This window comes from Amphiprion ocellaris, chromosome 11 (assembly GCF_022539595.1).
Source record: "Amphiprion ocellaris isolate individual 3 ecotype Okinawa chromosome 11, ASM2253959v1, whole genome shotgun sequence".
In the NCBI taxonomy this organism is placed as follows: domain Eukaryota; kingdom Metazoa; phylum Chordata; class Actinopteri; family Pomacentridae; genus Amphiprion; species Amphiprion ocellaris.
The window spans coordinates 36,008,219-36,030,083 of NC_072776.1; the positions used below are offsets into that span (position 1 = coordinate 36,008,219).

Sequence of the window (21,865 nt, forward strand, 5' to 3'; positions counted from 1 at the left end):
TCAGGAGTTGGTTAATTTAATTTATACAAACATTTTACACTCGAGGACAGGAAAAGCATTTTTACAAATTCTCAGTTCATACATGAATGTAAAAAAAAGAAAATTCCAAAGACATCTATAATACTGCAGAGTTCTTAACATGAGCACGAGAAAACTGGAAAAAGAAAAGATACAAAAAATATGTAGATCTGTATAAATATAAATTCATTAACAGACATGAGGAGACAAGAAGCGAATCCTCCATAAAAATACAAAATTAGAGAAAATACACGTCAGGAAACATCAGTCAGATTGTCAGTCATCAGCCTGGAAACCTCTGGAAAACCTCCAGGAGACCTCCAGGAAACATTCAAGAAATTTCCAGGAAACTTCTAGAAAGCCTCCAAGAAATTTCAAAGAAATTTTCAGGAAACCTCCAGGGAACCTTCAAGAAATTTCCAGGAAACTTCTAGGAAACTTTCAGGAAACTTCCGGGAAATTTCTAGGAAACCTCCAGGAAACCTTCAAGAAACTTCCAGGAAACTTCTAGGAAACCTCCAGGAAGCTACCAGGAAACCTCCAAGAAACTACTATTAAACTTCCGAGAAAGTTACAGGAAACTTCCAAGAAACTTCCAGGAAACTTCTAAGAAATTTCTAGGAAACTTCTAGGAAAGTTCCAGGAAACTTCCAGGAAACCTCCAGAAAACTTTCAGGAAATGTCTAGGAAACTTCCAGGAAACCCTCTGAGCAGCTCTGAGTTTAAAGCTAATGTTCAGGTTCATCCTGTTGAGAACCTCAATGACTTTTGAAACATCTGAAAACACATGAAGTTGTTTCAGATCTGAGTTCATCTCCGACTGTGTTCACATGAAGGAACCTAAACTGGTTTCAGTCCAGTTTAACCATCAAACACCTTCAGAACAACATAAACAGCTTCTTTCACTTTGTGTCGACAAATTCAGTTTCTGACGTGAAACTTTAAATCTGAGAAATCTCTGATAGAATCAGCTTCATCAGTGAAACTGAACCTGAGCAGAACCAGATCTGTCCAGAAGAACCTGAGCAGAACCATCTCTGTCCAGAAGAACCTGAAACATCCCAGTACCACCAGAACAATCTGAGTTTAACAGAACATCGCTCTATTGTTCTGCTTTATCATTTGACCAAAACCAGGACCAGGACCAGAACCAGGACCAGGACCAGGACCAGAACCAGGACCAGGCTGACCACATGTGAACACAGTCAGGAGGTTCCAGAACATGGACAGACGTCTGTAGATCAAAGGTAAAATATGAATTCAAAGGCACATTTAGAGAAACGTGAAAACAAACTTGTGTCAGCTGTAGTTCTGACGTCTGAGTCGGTCAGAGGAACACTGCTGGACAGAACTTTACTGATTATCGAGGAGAAACTCTGTTCTGGATCCGAGAGCCCCAGAGCTGCAGAACCGAGTCAGAACACTTTGGATAAATACTAGAACATGTACCAAACAAACACGAGTCTTTAGGGTTGGAGAACAAAATGTTCTTCAGTCTTTATTTCATTCCTGAAGACGAACCGGATTCACTTTTCTTTCATCTCCGTCACTTCCTGGACCAGAACCTTCAGAACCTCCTGCAGCAGAACCAGCCTGACCACAGGAGGAGGAGGAGTTTCTGCTTCATCATCATCATTCTCACCACCACCATCATCATCATCCTCACCTCGTTCCTGTCAGACTGAAGCTTGTTCTCGTAATCAACCAGAATAATAAGAAGTAATAATGTGAACGTCCTTAATAAGCAGCATGTTGGACTGACAGGAAGTAGATTAAACTGACATATCTGAACACAACTAGAGCTATGAAGTGTTTAGAAGACTAGAAATGTCCACTTTATTTTATTGCACATAGTCCAAGTGTTCGGCTGCTTCAGCTCTGACTGGGTTCTTCTGTTTCTTTAGACGATTTATTAAAAGTTTTGATTCCTCTGAATTCTGTTTGTTGTTTTTTTCTCCTGTTGATCTAAAAATAAACAACCAGACGCTTTCACTCTTTAGTCTGATCAGTTCTGTTCTGGTGCTGAGAAGATCAACGCTGCAGAGGTTCCATCAGGAATCAGATCTTTAGAATTTTGTGGGATTATTTGGAGGCGACTTGAGGACATGAAGCAGCAGAAGATCTTTAGAACATGGACCTGTGGAGACAAAGCTGCAGGAGATAAACTCTGGTTCATTTGTCTTTTTGAAACTGAACACAGAAACAGAAAATGTGAAACTAAATTCTGCTGAACGGAGACAGACTGGAGGGGGGTTGTTGTCGCTGTTGTTGTTGATGAGCTGAAGCTGATAACTGAGTGGATGTTTGAAGCTTATGAAGCAGCAGCAGAGAGGAACCTGGATCCTGATCTAAGGAGACTAAAGCAGCTTCAGGTGGACCAGAACCTCTGAAGACCAGAAGAGGAACCAGGAGAACATCTGGAAGCTGCTCAGAGCTTCTGTTGTTGGTCCACCAGGTGGCGCCGTTCCTCCATCTGCAGCTTCAGCAGACCTGACTGATCTAAACATAAACCGGTTCACATCCCTCCCCCTGCTCTGCCTCCTCCTCCTCATCTTCATCTTCCTCCTCCTCCTCAGGGTCCACCCCGGTGGTTCCGGTGGTCCCGGTTTGGCCCGGCGGCCCGTCGTAGGCCTCGGGTGGTTTGGGGTATCTGAAGGGGCATCCGTTGTCGTCGAAGAAGCGTCTGAAAGTGAACTCGTAGAAGGCGTGCTCCGGATGCTTCCCGTGCGGTGAGCAGAGCAGGTCCAGGGCCCGGCTGCCATCGCCACTGTCGCTCCAGCCGGCGCCGCCCTCCTCCTCCACCGGGTCGAAGTTGGACGTGTCCATCGGGTGGGCGATCTTGGGCCGGTACGGCGCCGGCTGCTGCCGCAGGTTGCTGGAGAAGTCGGTCTGGGAGAAGAAGGGATGAGCCTTGATCTCTCCGGCGCCATTGGAGCCCAGACGGTCCTCAGCGGAGCAGCAGAGCCGGCCGATGATGTCGACGGCTTCCGGACTGAGCTTCACCTGAGCCGGGACCTGCAGGGTGCTCTCCCAGTTTATCACCTGAGGAACCACAGGAAGCATCAACCACATGACCTCAACAGCACAAAGGATCGTCTGATTTATGACTAAAAGGACAAATCGTCTTCAACAACCAAAAGTTCATCAGAATCACTTCATCGTACATCTCATTAAGAATCCAGAACATATTAAAGCAGATTCTGTCAAAACAAACATTCTGACCAACAGTCTAAACTCCAGGACCTTCAGCTGAACTGCAGACGAGGATGGAACTGATTTAAAACATTCAACATCTTCAGTATCTGCAGCCCAACAGTCTGTTCAGTGTTTCTACCACCTGGAGACTTTTTTACATTTTAATTAAATAAGAGATGTTGAAGGAAAGGTTCTCGCTGACCTTGATCTGAGTCTCTGTGGGCGTCGGAGCGAGGAAGGGAGGCTGACCGACCAGCATCTCAAACAGGATCACCCCAACGCTCCACCAGTCGCACAGCTGAGTGTAGCCTGCAGACACACAGGAAGTGACCCCACGTTACACTGAGACACACAGGAAGTCACGCTACACATAGACTTTCATATTAGTGGTTCTGATAGTTTCTGATCTTCTCTCTGGTCTCCAGAACATTCAGTCTGTGAAGTTAAACTTCATGTTTGATGAATGTGTTCATAAGTTCAACATCTCAGTTCAGCTTCACTTCCTGTTCAGAGTTGAGAAACGATGGCTAACAGACTTTGACTGATCTGATCTGATCTTAAGGACTCAGAGCTCACACTCATCTTGTTCTGGAGAACTAAAGGTATAGAATCATATTTCTGACTGAAGCTTCCACCTTGTTTTCTTTGATATTCCAAATCTGCTGAACAGTCTGAGACTCTGGTTCCTCATCCAGGGAACCTGTGAATAACCCCATGGATCCTTCTGGTCTGATCTAAACTTCTACTGATCTAATGAGGAATGTAACCAGGTGAAGGTCTGGGGTTCTGTCTATCTGGTTCTGGTTTTACTTCCCACCTTTACGCAGCAGCACCTCTGGAGCGATGTAGTTGGGCGTTCCCACCAGAGAGTGAGCGAGGCAGCGCTGATGCTGCCGATTGGCTCGTTGCTCCAGAGTCATCAGCCGGTCGCCACAGCGACAGTTAGAGACGTCGTCCCAGAAATCACTGGGCTCCATACTATCTTGTCTGATGTGGCTGCCTGCACACACAGTAACACAATAACACACAATGATACACAATAACACAACAGAGCCTGGATCAACTGAAACTCAACAGTTTCCTCATTGAATGTGTCATCCATCCATCCATCCATCCATCCATCCATCCATCCATCCATCACCCACTGAACCTGGTCCAGACCTGACCCACCTTTCTGGTAGTACTTGGAGTTGTGGGTCCAGCGGAAGCCAGTACAGAGACCGAAGTCCGTCAGCTTGATGTGTCCGTCCAGGTCAATGAGGATGTTGTCGGGTTTGATGTCACGGTGGATGAAGCCCATCTTGTGGACACTCTCGATGGCCAACGTCAGCTCGGCCACGTAGAACCGAGCCAGGGGTTCTGGGAAGACGCCCATCCGGATCAGCAGGCTCATCATGTCCCCTCCAGGGATGTAGTCCATGACGAAGTAGAGGCTGTCCCGGTCCTGGAACGAGTAGTAAAGACGGACCACCCACTCGTTGTCGGCCTCCGCCAGGATGTCCCGCTCTGCTTTGACATGGGCCACCTGAGGTCACATGACAGCATCTTCATCATCATCCTCACCACCATCATCATCATCATCGTCATCTTACACACAGAAACAATATTTATTTGAGTCTAACTTCATTATCACATCAGTCAGGTTGATCTCCATCAGTAAAACTCTGTCTCATTAACATTAACTATATAGTTGTACTAAGTAATATTTGATTTATTTATTTATCATTTAATCCCTAATAAGTCAGTTCTAATAATGAGCTTCATTACCACTGGAAAGTCTGACCTGCAGTGTTTAGTCTTGATTGGTTACTATGGTTCCAACCAGTCACAGTGCTGCTCACTGGACGGTGCAGCAGCTGTTGTCTCAGGTGTTCATAGATATAACAGTATATACTGCTGTTGAATGTTTCAAGCTACTATCTGACCTGGTTACGGTTGAGGACGTCTTTCTTTCGGAGCGTTTTCATGGCGTACAGAGCTCCGGTGTCGACTTTACGCGTCAGACAAACTTCACCGAAAGCTCCGATGCCCAGAGTCTTGATCTTAACGAACATCGATTTGTCCATTTTGGCTCGTCGGAGTCGGTTGTAGTTGGATTCCTTCTGGTTCAACATCTTCCTCATCTGCTCCTGCTCAGCCTCCGACAGGCCGGCCTGAAGATCAGGAGAAAAGGACAACACGACACTTTAAAAAACAGCTTAGAACACATTCAACCGCCGTCATAAACGGCCAGGAATCATCTGAACCCGTAGATCTGGCACCTACAAACACCTTCAGACACTTTAAAGGAAACGGTCAAAGTCAGGATTCAGGTTAGTTTGAACTCAGAGATTCTCTGAATAACGACCTTCAGGATCGTTCTGACCGAGAGAAACTAAACTTAAGCAGCAGATTTTCAGGAAATTTAAAAACTGTCTTCAAAAAAACGTCTTAATGAGAATCTTTAAAGACCCAAAGAACATTAGTTAGCATCTTCTTCACAGAGAATTATTTCCTCTTATTGTAGGTTTGTTTGTTCTGGTGAAAATACCACATAATCCTGTAAGTATGGATAATTTTATTAAAATTTAAAACGGTGCTGCTAGAACTAACAAATCACAACTACAATGAAACTCCAACACACCATGTGTCTTTATTAATCCTATAATAAGTTTATTATATAGCAGCTGTGTGAAACCTCTAAGACTAGAACACTAGAACACTAAAACTAAAACACTAGAACATGAAACATCACAGCTGAATTCTACTGAATCATGTTTAAAGACGTTCCCAGGCTGTTTTCAATTGTTTAACGTTACTTTAAACCTGTTCATGAGTTTGTTCTGGTTGTGTTTGTCTTTATATTCTGGAGGTCAACCCCCGTGGTCTGGTTGTGTCTGAACGGACTGAAGCTGTCTGACCTTGGACATCTCCTGCTCCAGCTGCAGCCGGCGGTTCAGTTTCTGCTGGTAGGTCTTCATCACGTTCTCGATGTGCTGCTCCATGTAGAACTTGAAGGCGAACGGTGAGTAGGTTTTGATCCGAGACTCCCTCTTTTCTTCGTCTCGTCCGTTCTTCCTCACAGGAACCGGAGACGTCTGGATCTGCTTCTTGTCCTTCACCGCTTTCTCTCCTTTTCCCATCTTCGTCTTCTCCTTCACCTGCTGGTTCTCCTTGTTCTTCCCGCCTCCAGGTGAGCTTCTGGCCGTGGAGCTGTTCAGGTCTGGAGCTCCACACATGGCTCCATCCAGGGCTCCTGGCTCGGCTGCCCCAGACAGCAGCAGGTTCTTGGGGTACGGAGGCGGAGGGCAGCGGGGCTCCTGAGCTGGTTCCAGAGAGAAGGTCTCCTCCGGCATGAAGCCCAGAGGTTCTGCTGCTTCCTGAGCCATCCAGCCTGGATGACACGGACCCACCGCGGTCTTTGGTTCTGGTCTCATCACCCGGATGCTCTTCACCGGCTGCTGGATGGGTGGAGATGTTACAGCCGTGATGGTGTTCGGGGGGCCCAGCGCCGGATCCTGTTTCCCGGCTGGAGGCTGCGCCGCCAGCGCAGGCCGGACGCCGTTTGGACCGGAAGACCGACTGTTGAAGGAGTTGGTTCTGCTGGGGACCCGGACCTCCCCCCTGAAGGGACCCTGGGGCTGGGGCTGCCGGGCCGGAGGGGCTCCTTCTGGGCCTGGAGGTCCGGCCCAGTGGTGCTCATACAGGTCCAGGTTCAGGCTGGCTCTGGATGGAGTCATCAGGCCCTGAGGCAGGTCCGAGAAGTCCGGTCCGATGGTCGCCACCCCGCCAGGGGACCGAGACATCAGGTGGACCTGGTGGGAGGTGGGGCTGGCCTGTCGGGGGTGGGAGTGGGGGGGCAGGTACAGGTTGGCGGGGTACCCTCCTCCTCCTGGTCCGGGTCCGTTCTGACCCAGACCGGCTTTACCCTGCAGGCTGACGTAGTTGTCTGGTGGCGCCATGGGGGGCGGCGCCATCTTGTTCTGGAAGGAGGGGGTCCGCTTCACTCCGTAACCCGCCGGCTCCATCAGGTGAGGCCTGGCGTGGCCGTAGTCGTAGTGCGAACTGGCACCACCTGGAGGCTGAGGCTGGAGCTGCAAAGGCTGACCCGGGACGTTGTAGCTCATCATGGGCCCGTGCTGTTCCATGGTGCCAGGGTAGGCCTTCTGTTGGGCCCCTGGGGGGAACAGGGTGCTGGCCGGGCTGCCCTGGGGCATCACTGGGGGGTAGGAGCCAATGCTGGGGGGGCGGCCCATCGGAGGACCCTGAGCAGCTCCAGACGGAGGCATCATGTAGTTCATCACAGGCGGAGCGCTCAAGTAGGTTCTGGACATCTCACCTTCAGGACCGTAACCTGCTGCCCCCTCATACAAGGGCGCCCCCATCTGGTGGTACGGAGCCAGAGCAGCCACCTCACCTGAAGCCTCCAACGGGGGCCGGTGGTCCAGAGAGTTCGGGAGACCAGATTTACCTACAAGAAAAAGACAGTTAGAGCAGACAAATCCAACATGCTGCCAGTAAAAGTATCTGCATCCAGAGAGGAAACCACAACGACAGGTGGAACTTCACCTGGTGAGGTCTGCTTGATGACACGGACGATGAGCTCATTGCGAGGATCCAGGTAACTCATCTTACTGATGTACTCTAGAGCTGCTTCGATGTTCCTACTTCCTGTCTGCTTCAGAGCTCGGACCGCCATCTCCTGCAACACAAAGAGGACAAACCAACTTTAGTCCTGGTTCAACAACAACAACAATGATGACGACGATGACAACGACAACAACAAAGACAATAACAACAATGACGACAGCGACAACAAGAACAACGACGACGAGTACGACAACAACGACGACGACAACAACAATGACAACGACGACAACAACAAAGACAACAACAACGACGACAGTGACAACAACGACGACAGCGACAACAAGGACAACAACGACGAGTACAACAACGACGACGACAATAACGACCTCCCAACACCCAACTACAACTGAAAGTCAGACATTTTTCTGTGTTTCTGTGTATTTTCTATTCTAATTAAAGTTCTCGTCTCTCGTGACCAAAACTTTTCCACCAAAGTTGCCTCCTTCATTTAGCTTCGCCCACAAGGACTGTGATTGGTTCTGACCAACACCATGAAAATGGTAGAATTATTCCGGATGCTGCAGAATGTTCTAACAGCACTGATCGGAGTATTTAAACCTCCGGCCTTTCATCTCATTTCTGTTTTTTCTGCACCGTGCTGAGATTCCAGCTGGAATATTACTTTTCACAATGACTCAAAATGTCCAAAATGACAGAAAATCATCCAAAACGTCTTCAAATTTGTCAAAAAAAGAACCAAAAGTGTACAAAATCAGTCTAGAATTAATATAAATGTGTCCAGAACAACAAAACCTTAACAGAAATTACTCAGAACCATCCAAAGTTGTTTAAATCAATCCAACTGGACTTTAAGAAAGTTCCTTGAAGACGTTTCACCTCTCATCCAAGAGGCTTCTTCAGTTCTGGTAGTGGTTGATGTTGCCTCAGCTTATAACCTCTGTGAGGTGTGGTCAGTGTTATTCACATTCCGATGACCATTGCCAAGGCCCATCTGGCTCCTCAACGATGGTCGTTGGGAGCCAGGGAGTGACAAAGGGGGTCGTTGAAATGCGAGTTTCACCGAGTCCTCGAATGGTGGTCATTAGCATGAGCCACTTCACAAGAGTCATTCTGCTGAGTAGTTCTTTTGGGGAGTTTTGAAAGGACCTGATTGTAAATTGGTGAAAGATGATGTCGCAGACCACCCCCCCATTCAGAGATGGCTTCTCCGCTTTGACATTGATGGCTTAGATGTCTGTGTAGTTTCTCATTCATCCAGGTCATGGTATGGAATGACATCTCTCATTTTGTTCTATACTGGTCTTTGTGTAGTTATCTATACAGTATTTAGTATTTTTATTTAACTGTTTGCTTCATTAAAAGCTGCTGCTGCTTTAAAAACACATTATCAGTAAAACAACAGAAATAAAAGTTACATCAGTTATCAGTCAGAAACTATAAAAACACAGAACAAATCGTCATGTTTTATGTTCCAACGGTCCTTGAACATATCACACAGAACACTGAGTTCTGTTTTCCTGCAGGCAGTGTAAATATCTGCAGAAAGAGGAGCTTTAATTCTAGATTTCAGTGAATAATCGTGAGGAAAAACTCCCAGAAGCTGCTGGTGATAAACACTTAATCATTTCTAAACTTTTATTTCCTGGTAGAAACTGTCCACAGAGGACATTAAAGGACTCAGAATAAAACAAAACACAACTAGAACAGTCCTCAGAGAGTAGAACTCCTCCAAGGCTGATAAGTCCTTGTATCGTTTACGACGGAATAAATCTTTAACAAATCCGTGGATCCAGACTATAAGCTGCATCACTGCCAAAATCTAATCACCTGGTCCTTGTGTCATTTCTGACCTTCCCTGGAAATTTCATCCAAATCCGTTAGTCTGTTTTTGAGTAAAGTTGATAACAGACGGACGGACAGATGGACAGACGAACGGACGGACGGACGGACAGATAACTCCGCCTCTCCTTAGCTTAGTAAAAATGTCTTCAAAGCAACAAAACGTGTTTGAAAAGTTCAAAGAATAAAAGAAGGAGAACGAAAAACTGATAATCTGGAACCAGGAAATACCAACAACACACTGGTACTGTGTGTTACTGTGTGTGTTACTGTGTGTATTACTGTGTGTGTGTTACTATGTGTGTTACTGTGTGTGTTCCTGTGTGTGCTACTGTGTGTTACTGTGTGTGTTACTGTGTGTATTACTGTGTGTGTTACTGTGTGTGTTACTGTGTGTATGTTACTGTGTGTTACTGTGTGTGTTACTGTGTGTGTGTTACTGTGTGTGTGTTATTGTGTGTGTTACTATATGTGTGTTACTGTGTGTGTGTGTGTTACTGTGTGTGTTACTGTGTGTGTTACTGTGTGTTACTGTGTGTTTGTGTGTGTGTTACTGTGTGTATGTTACTGTGTGTTACTGTGTGTGTTACTGTGTGTGTGTTATTGTGTGTGTTACTATATGTGTGTTACTGTGTGTGTGTTACTGTGTGTGTTACTGTGTGTGTGTGTTACTGTGTGTTTGTGTGTGTGTTACTGTGTGTGTTACTGTGTGTGTGTGTGTGTGTGTGTGTTACTGTGTGCATAAACATCTAAATACACATTTTCTCGTCTCCTCCCATCTGAATGTTCAAACACCTTTAACTTTGTTGCTGAAACACACAGTAACACACACACACACACACAGTAACACACACAGTAACACACGACTGTTTATACTGTGTTTCCTGTGTGCGTGTGCATGTGTATTCAGTGTGTGTTACATTCTTGTGGAGTCGTCCTCTAACATCACATTTAGTTCCTCTCTGTCCACATCAGTTCCTCTGGTTCCTGTCAGATGTCATGTTTAAATAAAGTTTAATCCAGTATGAGGAGGTAACAGGAAGTCAGAGAGTAAAGTTACTCTGAGTGGTCAGGACTGGATGCTAGCCTGCTAGAAAATCACAATAACCTCAGCTAACCTCTCAGAGTTAGCATTAGCTTAGTACCATTAGCAGCTGTTTCCACCTACAGAGTTAGGATTAGCTTAGCATCATTAGCAGCTGTTTCCACCTACAGAGTTAGCATTAGCCTAGCATAGTCAGCAGAACCAGTCCCAGCTGTTTCCACCTACAGAGTTAGCATTAGCTTAGCATCATTAGCAGCTGTTTCCACCTACAGAGCTGCAGGTCTTCCTGTGGTGTTTATTAAAGCTAATGTGCTCCTCTGTCTCTCTGTGTAAACAACAGCTGTAGCAGCCAGTCAGATCGATCTGTGGGCAGGGCTAAGACCACAGAGTGACAGTTGTCTGTGTGTGTGTGTGTGTGTGTGTGTGTGTGTGTGTGTGTGTATGTGTGTGTATGTGTGTGTGTGCGTATATGTGTGTGTGTGTGTGTGTGTGTGTGTGTGTGTGGAGGCAGTGACCCGGCTGTCATGGAGACAGATGTTCTCAAATTCCTCAGTTCAGGAAGCTGGAATTCAAGATATTTACTGTGTCTGTCTGTCTGTCTGTCATATTCATACCAGATTTTCTCTCGTCTTGATGTTTTTGGCCTCCAGCTCCAGAATTTCTCTCAAACACATAATCATCACAACAACAACAACACCAACACTATTACCTCTGGGCTAGATTCCTTTCTGTCGTCACCCAGAGCGTCTTTTATATTTTATCTTTCTGACCCACATCTGAGCCACATTCCAGAACAGAACCAGTAAATCTGAACCACATGGAGCTCCGAGTTCTCCTCCTCCGTCCTGCTGGAGGCCCCAGGACCAGAGGATGGGAACACAACATACAACACACAACATACAACATAACACACACAACACACAACACACAACATACAACCCGTCTAATGCTGTGACACATTCATCAGCAGCAGCTCTGATTGGCTGTCGGCTGAGTGGATAAATAAAAGCTTCCTTCCCTCCAGGAATGCAGCTCCCCCCTCCTCCCCCCCTCCTCCTCCCCTCCCCTCCTTCCTACCCCTTCCTCCTCCTCCCCTCCTCCTCCTTCCTCCCCCTTCCTCCTCCACACAAACATTTCCGCCTTAAAACACAATTATGTAACAGCAGCTCTGATCTGCAGCTGGAGGAACGACACGAGAAGAACAACTCTGAGAGGAAGAGAAGTTCAGCTCAGGCTGCTGGAGGGCCAGAAGATCAACCAGAAGATAAACCAGAAGATCAACCAGGCCAACCTGGAGTTAGTCTAGAAACAGCTACTGAGGATTCATGAGTCGACCTCTGATTCTACATGTTCACTACATGGAAATGTTCCTCTGTACCCCTATGGAGATATTCCATTAAAAATCAGCTGTTTCCAGCTACAATAGTCATTTACCACATTAAAAATGTCTATACTGGATTCATCATTCATTTAATGTTTACATTGAAAAATAAAGATTTTGTCTGTTCTTTTAGAATTCCTTGGTTTCCAGACTGTTTATGTGAAGAAATAAAAACTAAAACCCTTGAATCTGGATCAGCTGTGATGTAAATCAGCTGATCTTTGCTTGTTTCAGTTTCAGAGGAAATAAATCAAACCATGAGAAAAGACGAACCTCCTTAAACCTACAGAGTAATTCAACTTGGAGCTGGAACGTACATCCAGATCTGTGTGGAATCTGGCAGAAATCTGAGTAGAAAATCTGAGTAAAAATTTTATCCAAAGCTGAAAATATCCCATTTCTACAGCAGGATTAGCTTTAATGACTTCATCTTTTTTTTTTTTGAACTTGTTTTATTTATAATCTTTAGTGCAGGTCACATCATACAATTACAGAAACGTTTCCAGAAATGTAACAGGTACAATGTAGATATACTGACTATGGTACTCCTTGTGTTCATGAAATAAAAGACATACAGTAGCCAGGATCACAATAAAAAGAAAAGCTCAATCAGGTGTAAATGAACAAACCAAAAGTCTGTCTTGAAATATAGTCTTGAATTGAAGACCATTTGTCCATAAACAAGTCTGTTTTCATTTGCAGTCTTGCAGTTATTTGCTCCATAAGACACACCTCTTTCAGTTTGCTCTTCCATTGAGCAACAGTGGGGGGCTGAGGCCTAAGCTAGGAGACCATGATCATCTTCTTAGCGATTAACAGTAATATTTTTAATTGGGTGATATTACACTTTGATCTTAAGTTGTCAGGAAGAATTCCCAGGATTATGAATTTTGGTTCCAGTGGAATTTCCAGACCTAAACATTTTTTTTATTTCATCTTGTATATCTTTCCAATAGTTTGTTAATTTTGGACAATCCCAAAATACATGAGTGTGGTCTCCCACAAGACCACAGCCCCTCCAACATTGGTCCGAAGTTCTGCCAAACTTGGATGTAGCGAAGGGAGTTCTAAAAAATCTAATTTTAGTTTTCCATTCAAACTCTCTGAGTACCGGACTCTTTGTTATTTTGTGTCCATCCCGTAATGTCTGCTCCCAGTCTTCATTCTCGATTATTATATTCATTTCTAATTCCCATTTTCCCTTAATATCCTGTGTGTTCTCTGTACTTTCTTCTTGTAATATTTTGTAGAGATGGGATATGTATCTACTATTAATTGTTCTTTTATTTACTGAAATAAAGAAAAGCTCTATATTGGAGGGTGGGGCCTGTAAGGGAATCAAATAGTTATGTTTATGTAAATAATGTCTCAATTGTAAATATTTATAAAAGTCTTGGCTTGTAAGATCATATTTTTGTTGTAGTTGCTGAAAGGACAACAGATTCCCGTTTTCAACCATTTGACCCAACATAATAAGGCCATTTTCGGCCCAGTTTTTAAAACCAGGAGCAGGAAAAAACTCTGGATTATGATGGATTTTCATTAGTCTGCAGATAGAGCTAGGGAGATTTAGTAGCTTTCTGATATTTGACCATATAGACAGAGTAGTTATGACCCATTCATTTGTAATTTTTTTCTTTGTTTTCGACCATGCATCCAGACTTATAAATGGAACTGTATCAAGAAATATATCTGGACAATCACCTTGTTCCATCCTACACCACATTGTGTCTTCCTCTTGACAGACCCATGCCATCATTGACCTGAGTTGAGCAGCATAATAATAATTTCTTAAATTTGGTAGATTCAGTCCTCCAAGTTCTTTAGGACACATGAGGGTTTTAAGTTTAATCCTTGGACGTTTATTCTGCCAAATAAATTTTGAGAGCCATTTATTAAGTGTAGTGAATGTAGACATTGGGATTTTTATAGGCAATGATTGAAATAGAAAAAGCAGCCTTGGTAGTATGTTCATTCGAATTGTTTCCATCCTCCCCACAAGTGAGAGAGGTAAAATTTCCCACCTTGTAAGGTCTTTTTTAAGTTCATCCATTAATCTACCATAATTGGCTTTAAACAATTGTGATATTTGAGGGGTAATTATAATTCCAAGATATCTAAATCCTTGGTTAGATATTCGAAAATAAAATTTACTTGTTAGGTTTGTGGGCCATTGACCTTTCAACATCACTGCTTCTGATTTTGATTTATTTATTTGATAGCCAGAAAGCTTGCCATAGTCTTCTAAAGTTTTCATAAGTGGGGTTATAGATGTGGCTGGGTCACTGATATATGTTAAAATATCATCAGCAAGGAGGGAAATCTTATGTTCTTTCTTATTCCTGTCCTCAATGCCCTTAATATTTTCATTCATCCTGATTGATGCTGCAAGCGGCTCAATATTGATTGCAAATAACAGGGGACTAAGACAGTCTCCCTGACGAACTCCTCTTTCCAAGCTGAAAAAAATCAGAGCAGCATCCATTTACCCTGACTCGTGATTTAGGGTCTGTGTATATTATCTTTATCCATTCCACAAACTGTGGGTGAAAGCCCATAACTGACAAAGTTTTATAGAGAAACTGCCAATTAACCGTGTCGAATGCTTTTTGCGCATCAAAACTGATTAACATTGAGTTTTGATTATTGTTTTTGGCCTGTGTTATGACATTTAAAGTTCTTCTTATGTTATTGGCAATATGTCGACTTGGTATAAAACCCGTTTGATCCGGGTGGATAAGTTTTTTGATGTGTTTTTGTATCCTTTTAGCTAAAATACTAGTCAGCAACTTTAAATCATTGCATAGTAAACTAATTGGTCTATATCCATCACAATGTGCTGCATCTTTTCCTTCTTTATGAATGACTGAAATTATGGCCTCAGACCATGAGGTAGGCATATCACTGTTCTTAAGTGTGTAATTGAAGACCTTTGTCAGCAGTGGTAGTAGAACATCAATAAAACATTTGTAAAATTCTCCAGGAAGCCCATCAGTTCCTGGAGATTTATTGTTTTTTAACTTTTTAACTGCCTCTCGAATTTCACCCTCCGTTATGTCTGAGACCATGCCGAATGCTTCTTCTCTGGATAGTACGGGAAGATCTAAGCTGTTAAGAAAAATGTCACAGTCATCTCTTAATACATCGTTTCTTAGGTCTGGTTCTTCATAGAGCTTTTTATAATAGGATGCAAATGCGTTAGTTATTTCTTTCCGCCTATATACTTTTATTTTAAGTGTAGGATCAACTATATTATTTACCATTCTATCTGTTTGTGCTTTGCGAATTTGGAAACCTAGCAGGCGGCTAGCTCTGTTTCCCATCTCATAATATTTTTGTCTAGAGAATCTCAGAGCCCCCTCTGCTTTGTATGTGAGAATTTTATCTAATTCTTTCCTAGCTTCTTTTAGTTTTATCAATATGTTGTTAGCTCCTGAATTTTTGTGTTCAATTTCTAATAACTTTATTTTATTTTCAAGATTAGTTTGTTCCTCCAAACGCTGTTTCTTTAATCTAGAGGATATTTGGATCATTTTCCCTCTTATCACTGCTTTAGCTCCGCTCCACAGAGTAGGTGGACTGACCTCTCCATTGTCATTTATCTCCAAATAATCTATCAGACTTTGTTTTAGCTCTTGAACTACTGTTGTATTGGTGAGTAGTGAAACATTTAATCTCCAATATTTAAAGACATTCTCCTTACCCAGGTCAAGGTGCAAAGTCACAGGTGCATGGTCGCTCAACGTTATAGTTTCTATCTGGCAGTCAGTTACTTTGTACATATGTTGTTTGGAAATACAAAAAAAGTCTGTCCTTGAATAACTATTATGGACATTAGACGAGAGCCCTCCGTGTAGTAGCAACCATTCGACAGCAAAAGGCTGCACTCATGGTTACGCTCACATAAATCTAATAAAGAAATAAAAAATGAAAAACAAAAATGTATCCTACCACCCCTTCAGCGGGGGAAGGGCCCTTATAGTGATAAACATTTATGCTAACTAGCCTTATGTGTGTATAAAGTTAACAATTTTAATCATCTGCACATTTCTATTGTAGCTGTCTACTTTCAGTCTTTTATACCTTGGCGCCTTGTACAAACGCTTGCAGATCCACGGTGCTTAACGCTGCGTCTCCAGTGGTTTCTTTGGATACAGTGGCCCAGGTGTTATGCAACAGTTCGTCTCGGATGCCCTCTCGTTCATCCACCTTGATGCGTATTCCCATCTCTTTGAGGGCTGGCGCTGCCTCTGTAAGCGTAGAAAACGTCTTCGGTCCGTTGTCCAAATCCACCTTCAGTTGGGCAGGAAATGGGGACACAGCTTTTATCGTCTTCTCTTTAAGTTGTTTGATAACATCGCGCACTTGTTTACGTTTCTTCTGTATATCCGCAGTGTAGTCCTGGTCAAAAAATATTTTCTGGCCCTGGTACATAACTCCACGACTTTTCCATGCCATTTGGAGCACGTTATCCTTCACTCTGTAATCCAAAAATCTGATAATAACTGATCTAGGCGGTGCCGATTCTCTTGGTTTCGCCGTCAGGGACCGGTGCGCCCTCTCAATGCCAAGGTCCATGTCCTCCGGCAGTGTCAATGAAGTGCGAATCACTCCGGTTATGAAGGGAATCATGTTGTTTTTCTCCTCACCCTCTTTAATCCCATAAATGCGCAAATTGTTGCGCCTGGCTCTTGATTCAAGCTCCTCACATTTAGCAGATAATTTGGCATCTCGGTGTAGCAAATGCCGAATGGCTCTCTCGTGACGCTGTAGTTGATCCTCATTATCGCTCACTCTGCTTTGTGTCTGTCATTTGCTGTTCAAGCATGTCCATACGGTCGACCACATCTTTTAAGAGTTGTTTCGACCCTAGTCAAGGCAGCTTTGGTATCTTTAGAAGCATCCGTATGTTCTTTTCTAAAGTTTCTCAACTCCTCAAGCATGGGCGTCATGTTGTCTTCCGGCTCGCTCAAGTCCAAGGGCTCCTCATCGTTACGGTCGCGTCTGGCTTCTTTTTAGCGCTCTTAATTTTCTTTTCGGTGTCTCTTCTAGTTGTAGACATTTTTGGTGTTTTTTACCTCAATTTTGTAGCAAGAAAAGTGCGTTATTTTGGCTAGTTTTTGGGTCCTTCCCCGGAGCTGAAGAATCAGGCTGTTTCTTCACTCATGACGTCACCGGAAGTCTTTTTATCTTCATCTTTTTATTCTGAATGTGCATTTAAACAGACTGTAGCTGGTTTATGAGCAGACGCAGGTTAAACTGTTTTACTAACTACAAGTCTGTAGGTTCTGAGCATCAAATAAAATACAATAAAACAGCTCGAATCTTCAGAACAGTTCGTACTGTAAGGAACCTTTCACACTCTAATGTCTCCAGGGTGGTAAAACATAAATCTGACCTCACAGTGAATAATTTTTTTCAGGTAAATATTAAATCTGGAGAAGGAGCCAAAGAATCTGAAGAAATACAATCATTTAATGTGGAATGTAGATGAATATCATTTTAAAAACACATCAAATGGAAACGAGAAGCAGCAGCTCCAGCTGTAGTTGAGGAAAAAGATCCGAAATTAACGTTAGCATTCAGCTCACATTTAATCAGGATGTTTTCATGTTAGACCAGAGGTCAGTCAGCGATAAAGTCAGAATAAAAGACAACGGCTGCAGGAGATCAGCTTAGAAACATTCTGAAGTTTAACAGTCAGATCCATGATGTTCCTCATTAATGAACAATCAGAGAACCACCAGAAACATCAGCAGCGTTTCTAGATCTCAGAAGATCTAGAAGAACCAACCAGAACCCGAGCTGGTAGCCTACAGGCTGGTCTGGATTTCAGATCTTCCTCTGAGTCTGACTAAATAAAACTTGAAGATCAACAGGATTAGTTTATCATACATGATTTACTGTGTTCTGCTGTAACGCTGTCAGACAGTAGAAATATGAATCTATCACATCAACTAAAGTCTCCACTGACCAGCTGAAGAAAACTAGAAAAACACAGAACAAATAAACCTCAGTGAAGCAGAAACATCTAAAACCACAGCAGAGGTCAGGATCCAGTCGTTAACCCTCTGAAGCTGCAAACAGAACAGAAACTAAACCAGAGAAAAGATCCAACAAAGAGAAACTAAACCAGAGAAAAGATCCAACAAACAGAACAGAAACTAAACCAGAGAAAAGATCCAACAAACGGAACAGAAACTAAACCAGAGAAAAGATCCAACAAACAGAAACTAAACCAGAGAAAAGATCCAACAAACAGAACAGCTGCACAGACAACCTCTAAACTCTTCTTCTTCTTCCAGCTCTCCAACATTCTTCCCATACCAAACTCATCACAAGACTCAGAGTTTCACTAGTGCCGAATCCCAACCGGACCATATGGAAGTCTGAAAACTAAACCTGGGAACAAAGGAATTCACTTCACAGCTCGGAGACTAAAAAACTGAAAATAAAACTGATGACAGTGAACAGTGATGATGATGGCGGTGATGGCGATGATGATGGTGATGGTGGTGATGGTGGTGATGATGATGAAGATGCTGATGATGATGATGGTGGTGATGATGGTGATGATGATGGTGATGATGATCATGATGACAGTGGTGATGATGATGGTGATGATGATGAAGATGCTGATGATGGTGATGATGATAATGGTGATGGTGGTGATGATGGTGATGAAGATGCTGATGGTGATGATGATGATGGTGGTGGTGATGATGATGATGCTGATGATAGTGATGGTGGTGATGATCATGATAATGATGGTGATGATGATGACGATGATGGTGATGATGATGATGGTGGTGATGATGATGATGATGCTGATGATGATAGTGATGATGATCATGATGATGGTAGTGATGATGATGCTGATGATGGTGATGATGATAGTGATGGTGATGATGATGATGGTGATGATGATAGTGACAATGGTGATGATAGTGATGATGATGATGGTCATGATAGTGATGATAGTGATTATGATGATGCTGATGGTCGTGATAGTGATAGTGATGATGATGATGATGATGGTTGTGATAGTGACGATGGTAATAGTGATAATAATGTTTCCAGATGTTTAACTGATGCAGGCAACATTCATTATTATGATACTATCAATATTTCCACTGAACATTTTATTCTTTTAATTAATTGGTTGTAATTCTAAACTGAACTGAACCTGAAACATCAGAAGTTAGAATCTCTGGTCAACATCTTCACCATGAAGATTCCTGCACTTTAAATCTGATCTTATAGGAACTGTGATGAGAGCTGAACTAAACGTCCTGATATTCAGCGTTTCAACACTCTGGTTGCGTAACGGAGAATCTGGAGCATTATAAAGTAGTGATAAAACACTAATTATTCTGCTCTCAATCAAACAGACTTAAAAATATGGAGAATGTTTGTCCAACCACGACCTCCTCATCCTCCACATGTTGATTTACTATTTTCATCTGTTGGTTAAAGAAAGGCAGCTCTGTTTAGGTGTAGTATCTCCATCTATCAGCCAGGAACTGAAGAAACTGAAGGAATCTGAAGATGTTCAGCTTTTCAACAGTCTTTTATCTAATCAGGTCTGTTCTGGTTTCATCAGAGGAACTAATCAGAGTTTCAAGTAGAGACGTGGTCCAAATCTATTTATTCCACGTTTCATTTAAACATGTCTAAAATAAACCATTTAATTAACCAGATTCTGTAAAAAGTAAAACATTCTGAGCTCCTGATGACAACGGAGAAGCTTCATGACTGATCAACAGTCACATGACTAAAGCTTTTCAGTTGAACTGCAGGCAGTGTGGAGATAAATGAAGTCTGACTGAGTCTTCAGGATGTTTTATCTGTTTATAGTCATTTATTTAGGATTTTAGTGGAACTGAGTTCAAACATGTTTCACTAAATAAAAGCAGCTTCGTCTCTTCAGGACGGTTTTATTCCTGGTACTGGTTCTGGTCAGATAATGAGCCTGAAGTCCACTCAAAGAATCAAACAGAACCAGACAGAACCAGATAGCAGCTTCATCAGCATCAGCAGCTCCAGAACCAGAACCAGCAGGTAGAACTCACCTGGTCACAGCCGGCGTTCACCAGCTCCTGCAGCATCTGCCGGTTCACCTCTCCGGCTCCAGCCGGGTGTCCCGACCCGGAGGACGGACCCGACTCGTTGGCGAAGGGCATCAGGGACTTGCGGATCTCCCGCAGGGCGTTCTGGTAGTTGTTGAACTTCTGCGGCGGTCGGAGCTGCTGCTGTCGGCCGTTGGGGTCTTTGGTCTTACAGTCGGCTGCCCGGCCACCGTCGGCCCGAGACCCGTGCAGCGCCTGGCTCACAAGCTTGGCCGGCTGCTTCAGACCCTCCTTGATCTCCTGAAGGCGCTGCCGGGTGTTGCCCACATACGGGGCGGCCGGGAAAGTCTTGGGCCTCATGGCCTCAGCGCCAGAACCGGCACCGCCGGGAAGTCCGACCGGAACCAACGGAAGCTTTAAGTGTCGGAGCCGAACGGATGGAGGCCTCCAGCGGCAGGTTCAGAACCTAGTCGGTCTGTCTGGGTCGGTGGTGCTGGTGATGGAGGGAACAGAACGAACAGAACCTACAGAACCTCCATGGTGCCGCTCAGGGTTCTGGTTCCAGTTTATTCCAGGAAACACAGCCGCAGACGAGGAAACCGCCGAGAAGAACCACGACGACTCCGACCTGAGCCTGAAGACGAGATTCAGGATTTAATTATCTCAAACCACAGATCTGCATGTTTCTGCTGCTGCATGTTTCTTCTGCTGCATGTTTCTGCTGCTGCATGTATCTACTGTGTGTTTCTGCTGCATGTTTCTGTTGCATGTTTCTACTGCATGTTTCTGCTGTTGCATGTTTCTGCTGTGTGTTTCTGCTGCGTGTTTCTGCTGCATGTTTCTGCTGCATTTTCTGCTGCTCCATGTTTCTACTGCGTGTTTCTACTAAGTGTTTCTACTGCATGTTTCAGCTGCTACATGTTTCTGCTGCTGCAGGTTTATACTGAGTGTTTCTACTGCAAGTTTCTGCTGCTGCATGTTTTGGCTGCATGTTTCTACTGCGTGTTTCCACTGCATGTTTCTGCTGCATGTTTCTGCTGCATGATTCTGCTGCTGCATGTTTCTACTGAGTGTTTCTACTGCATGTTTCTGCTGCTGCATGTTTCTACTGCATGTTCTTGCTGCTGCGTGTTTCGGCTGCATGTTTCAGCTGCTGCATTTTTCTACTGCTGCATTTTTCTACTCCACATTTCTACTGCATGTTTCTGCTGCATGTTTCTGCTGCTGCATGTTTCTGGTGATGCATGTTTCTGGTACTGCATGTTTCTGCTGCATGTTTCTGCTGCGTGTTTTTACTGTGTATTTCTGCTGCTGCATGTTTCTGCTGCGTGTTTCTACTGCGGGTTTCTGCTGCATGTTTCTGCTGCTGCATGTTTCTGGTGATGCATGTTTCTGGTACTGCATGTTTCTGCTGCATGTTTCTGCTGCGTGTTTCTACTGTGTATTTCTGCTGCTGCGTGTTTCTGCTGCGTGTTTCTACTGCGGGTTTCTGCTGCATGTTTCTGCTGCTGCATGTTTCTGCTGCTGCATGTTTCTTCTGCATGTTTCTGCTGCATGTTTCTACTGCATGTTTCTATTGTTGCATGTTTCTACTGCATGTTTCTGCTGCGGCATGTTTCTGCTGCGTGTTTCTGCTGCTGCATGTTTCTGTTGCATGTTTCTGCTGCGTGTTTCTGCTGCGTGTTTCTACTGCATGTTTCTGCTACGTGTTTCTGCTGCGTGTTTCTG

General features: G+C 43.9%; 1 protein-coding gene across 1 annotated transcript in view; it reads right to left on the minus strand.

The window, feature by feature from the left end:
- lats2 (large tumor suppressor kinase 2) overlaps positions 1–21,865 on the minus strand; it is a 32,418-nt gene continuing 10,553 nt past the window's right edge. The window contains exons 2-9 of the mRNA XM_023268711.3: positions 20,141–20,771; positions 7,762–7,894; positions 6,114–7,663; positions 5,139–5,366; positions 4,384–4,738; positions 4,031–4,213; positions 3,416–3,522; positions 1–3,060 (exon numbers count right to left, since the gene is read on the minus strand). Of these exons, the coding sequence (XP_023124479.1) occupies positions 2,518–3,060; positions 3,416–3,522; positions 4,031–4,213; positions 4,384–4,738; positions 5,139–5,366; positions 6,114–7,663; positions 7,762–7,894; positions 20,141–20,497 (3,456 nt within the window). The 5' untranslated portion in view covers positions 20,498–20,771 and the 3' untranslated portion in view covers positions 1–2,517. The remainder of the gene's footprint in view (positions 3,061–3,415; positions 3,523–4,030; positions 4,214–4,383; positions 4,739–5,138; positions 5,367–6,113; positions 7,664–7,761; positions 7,895–20,140; positions 20,772–21,865) is intronic.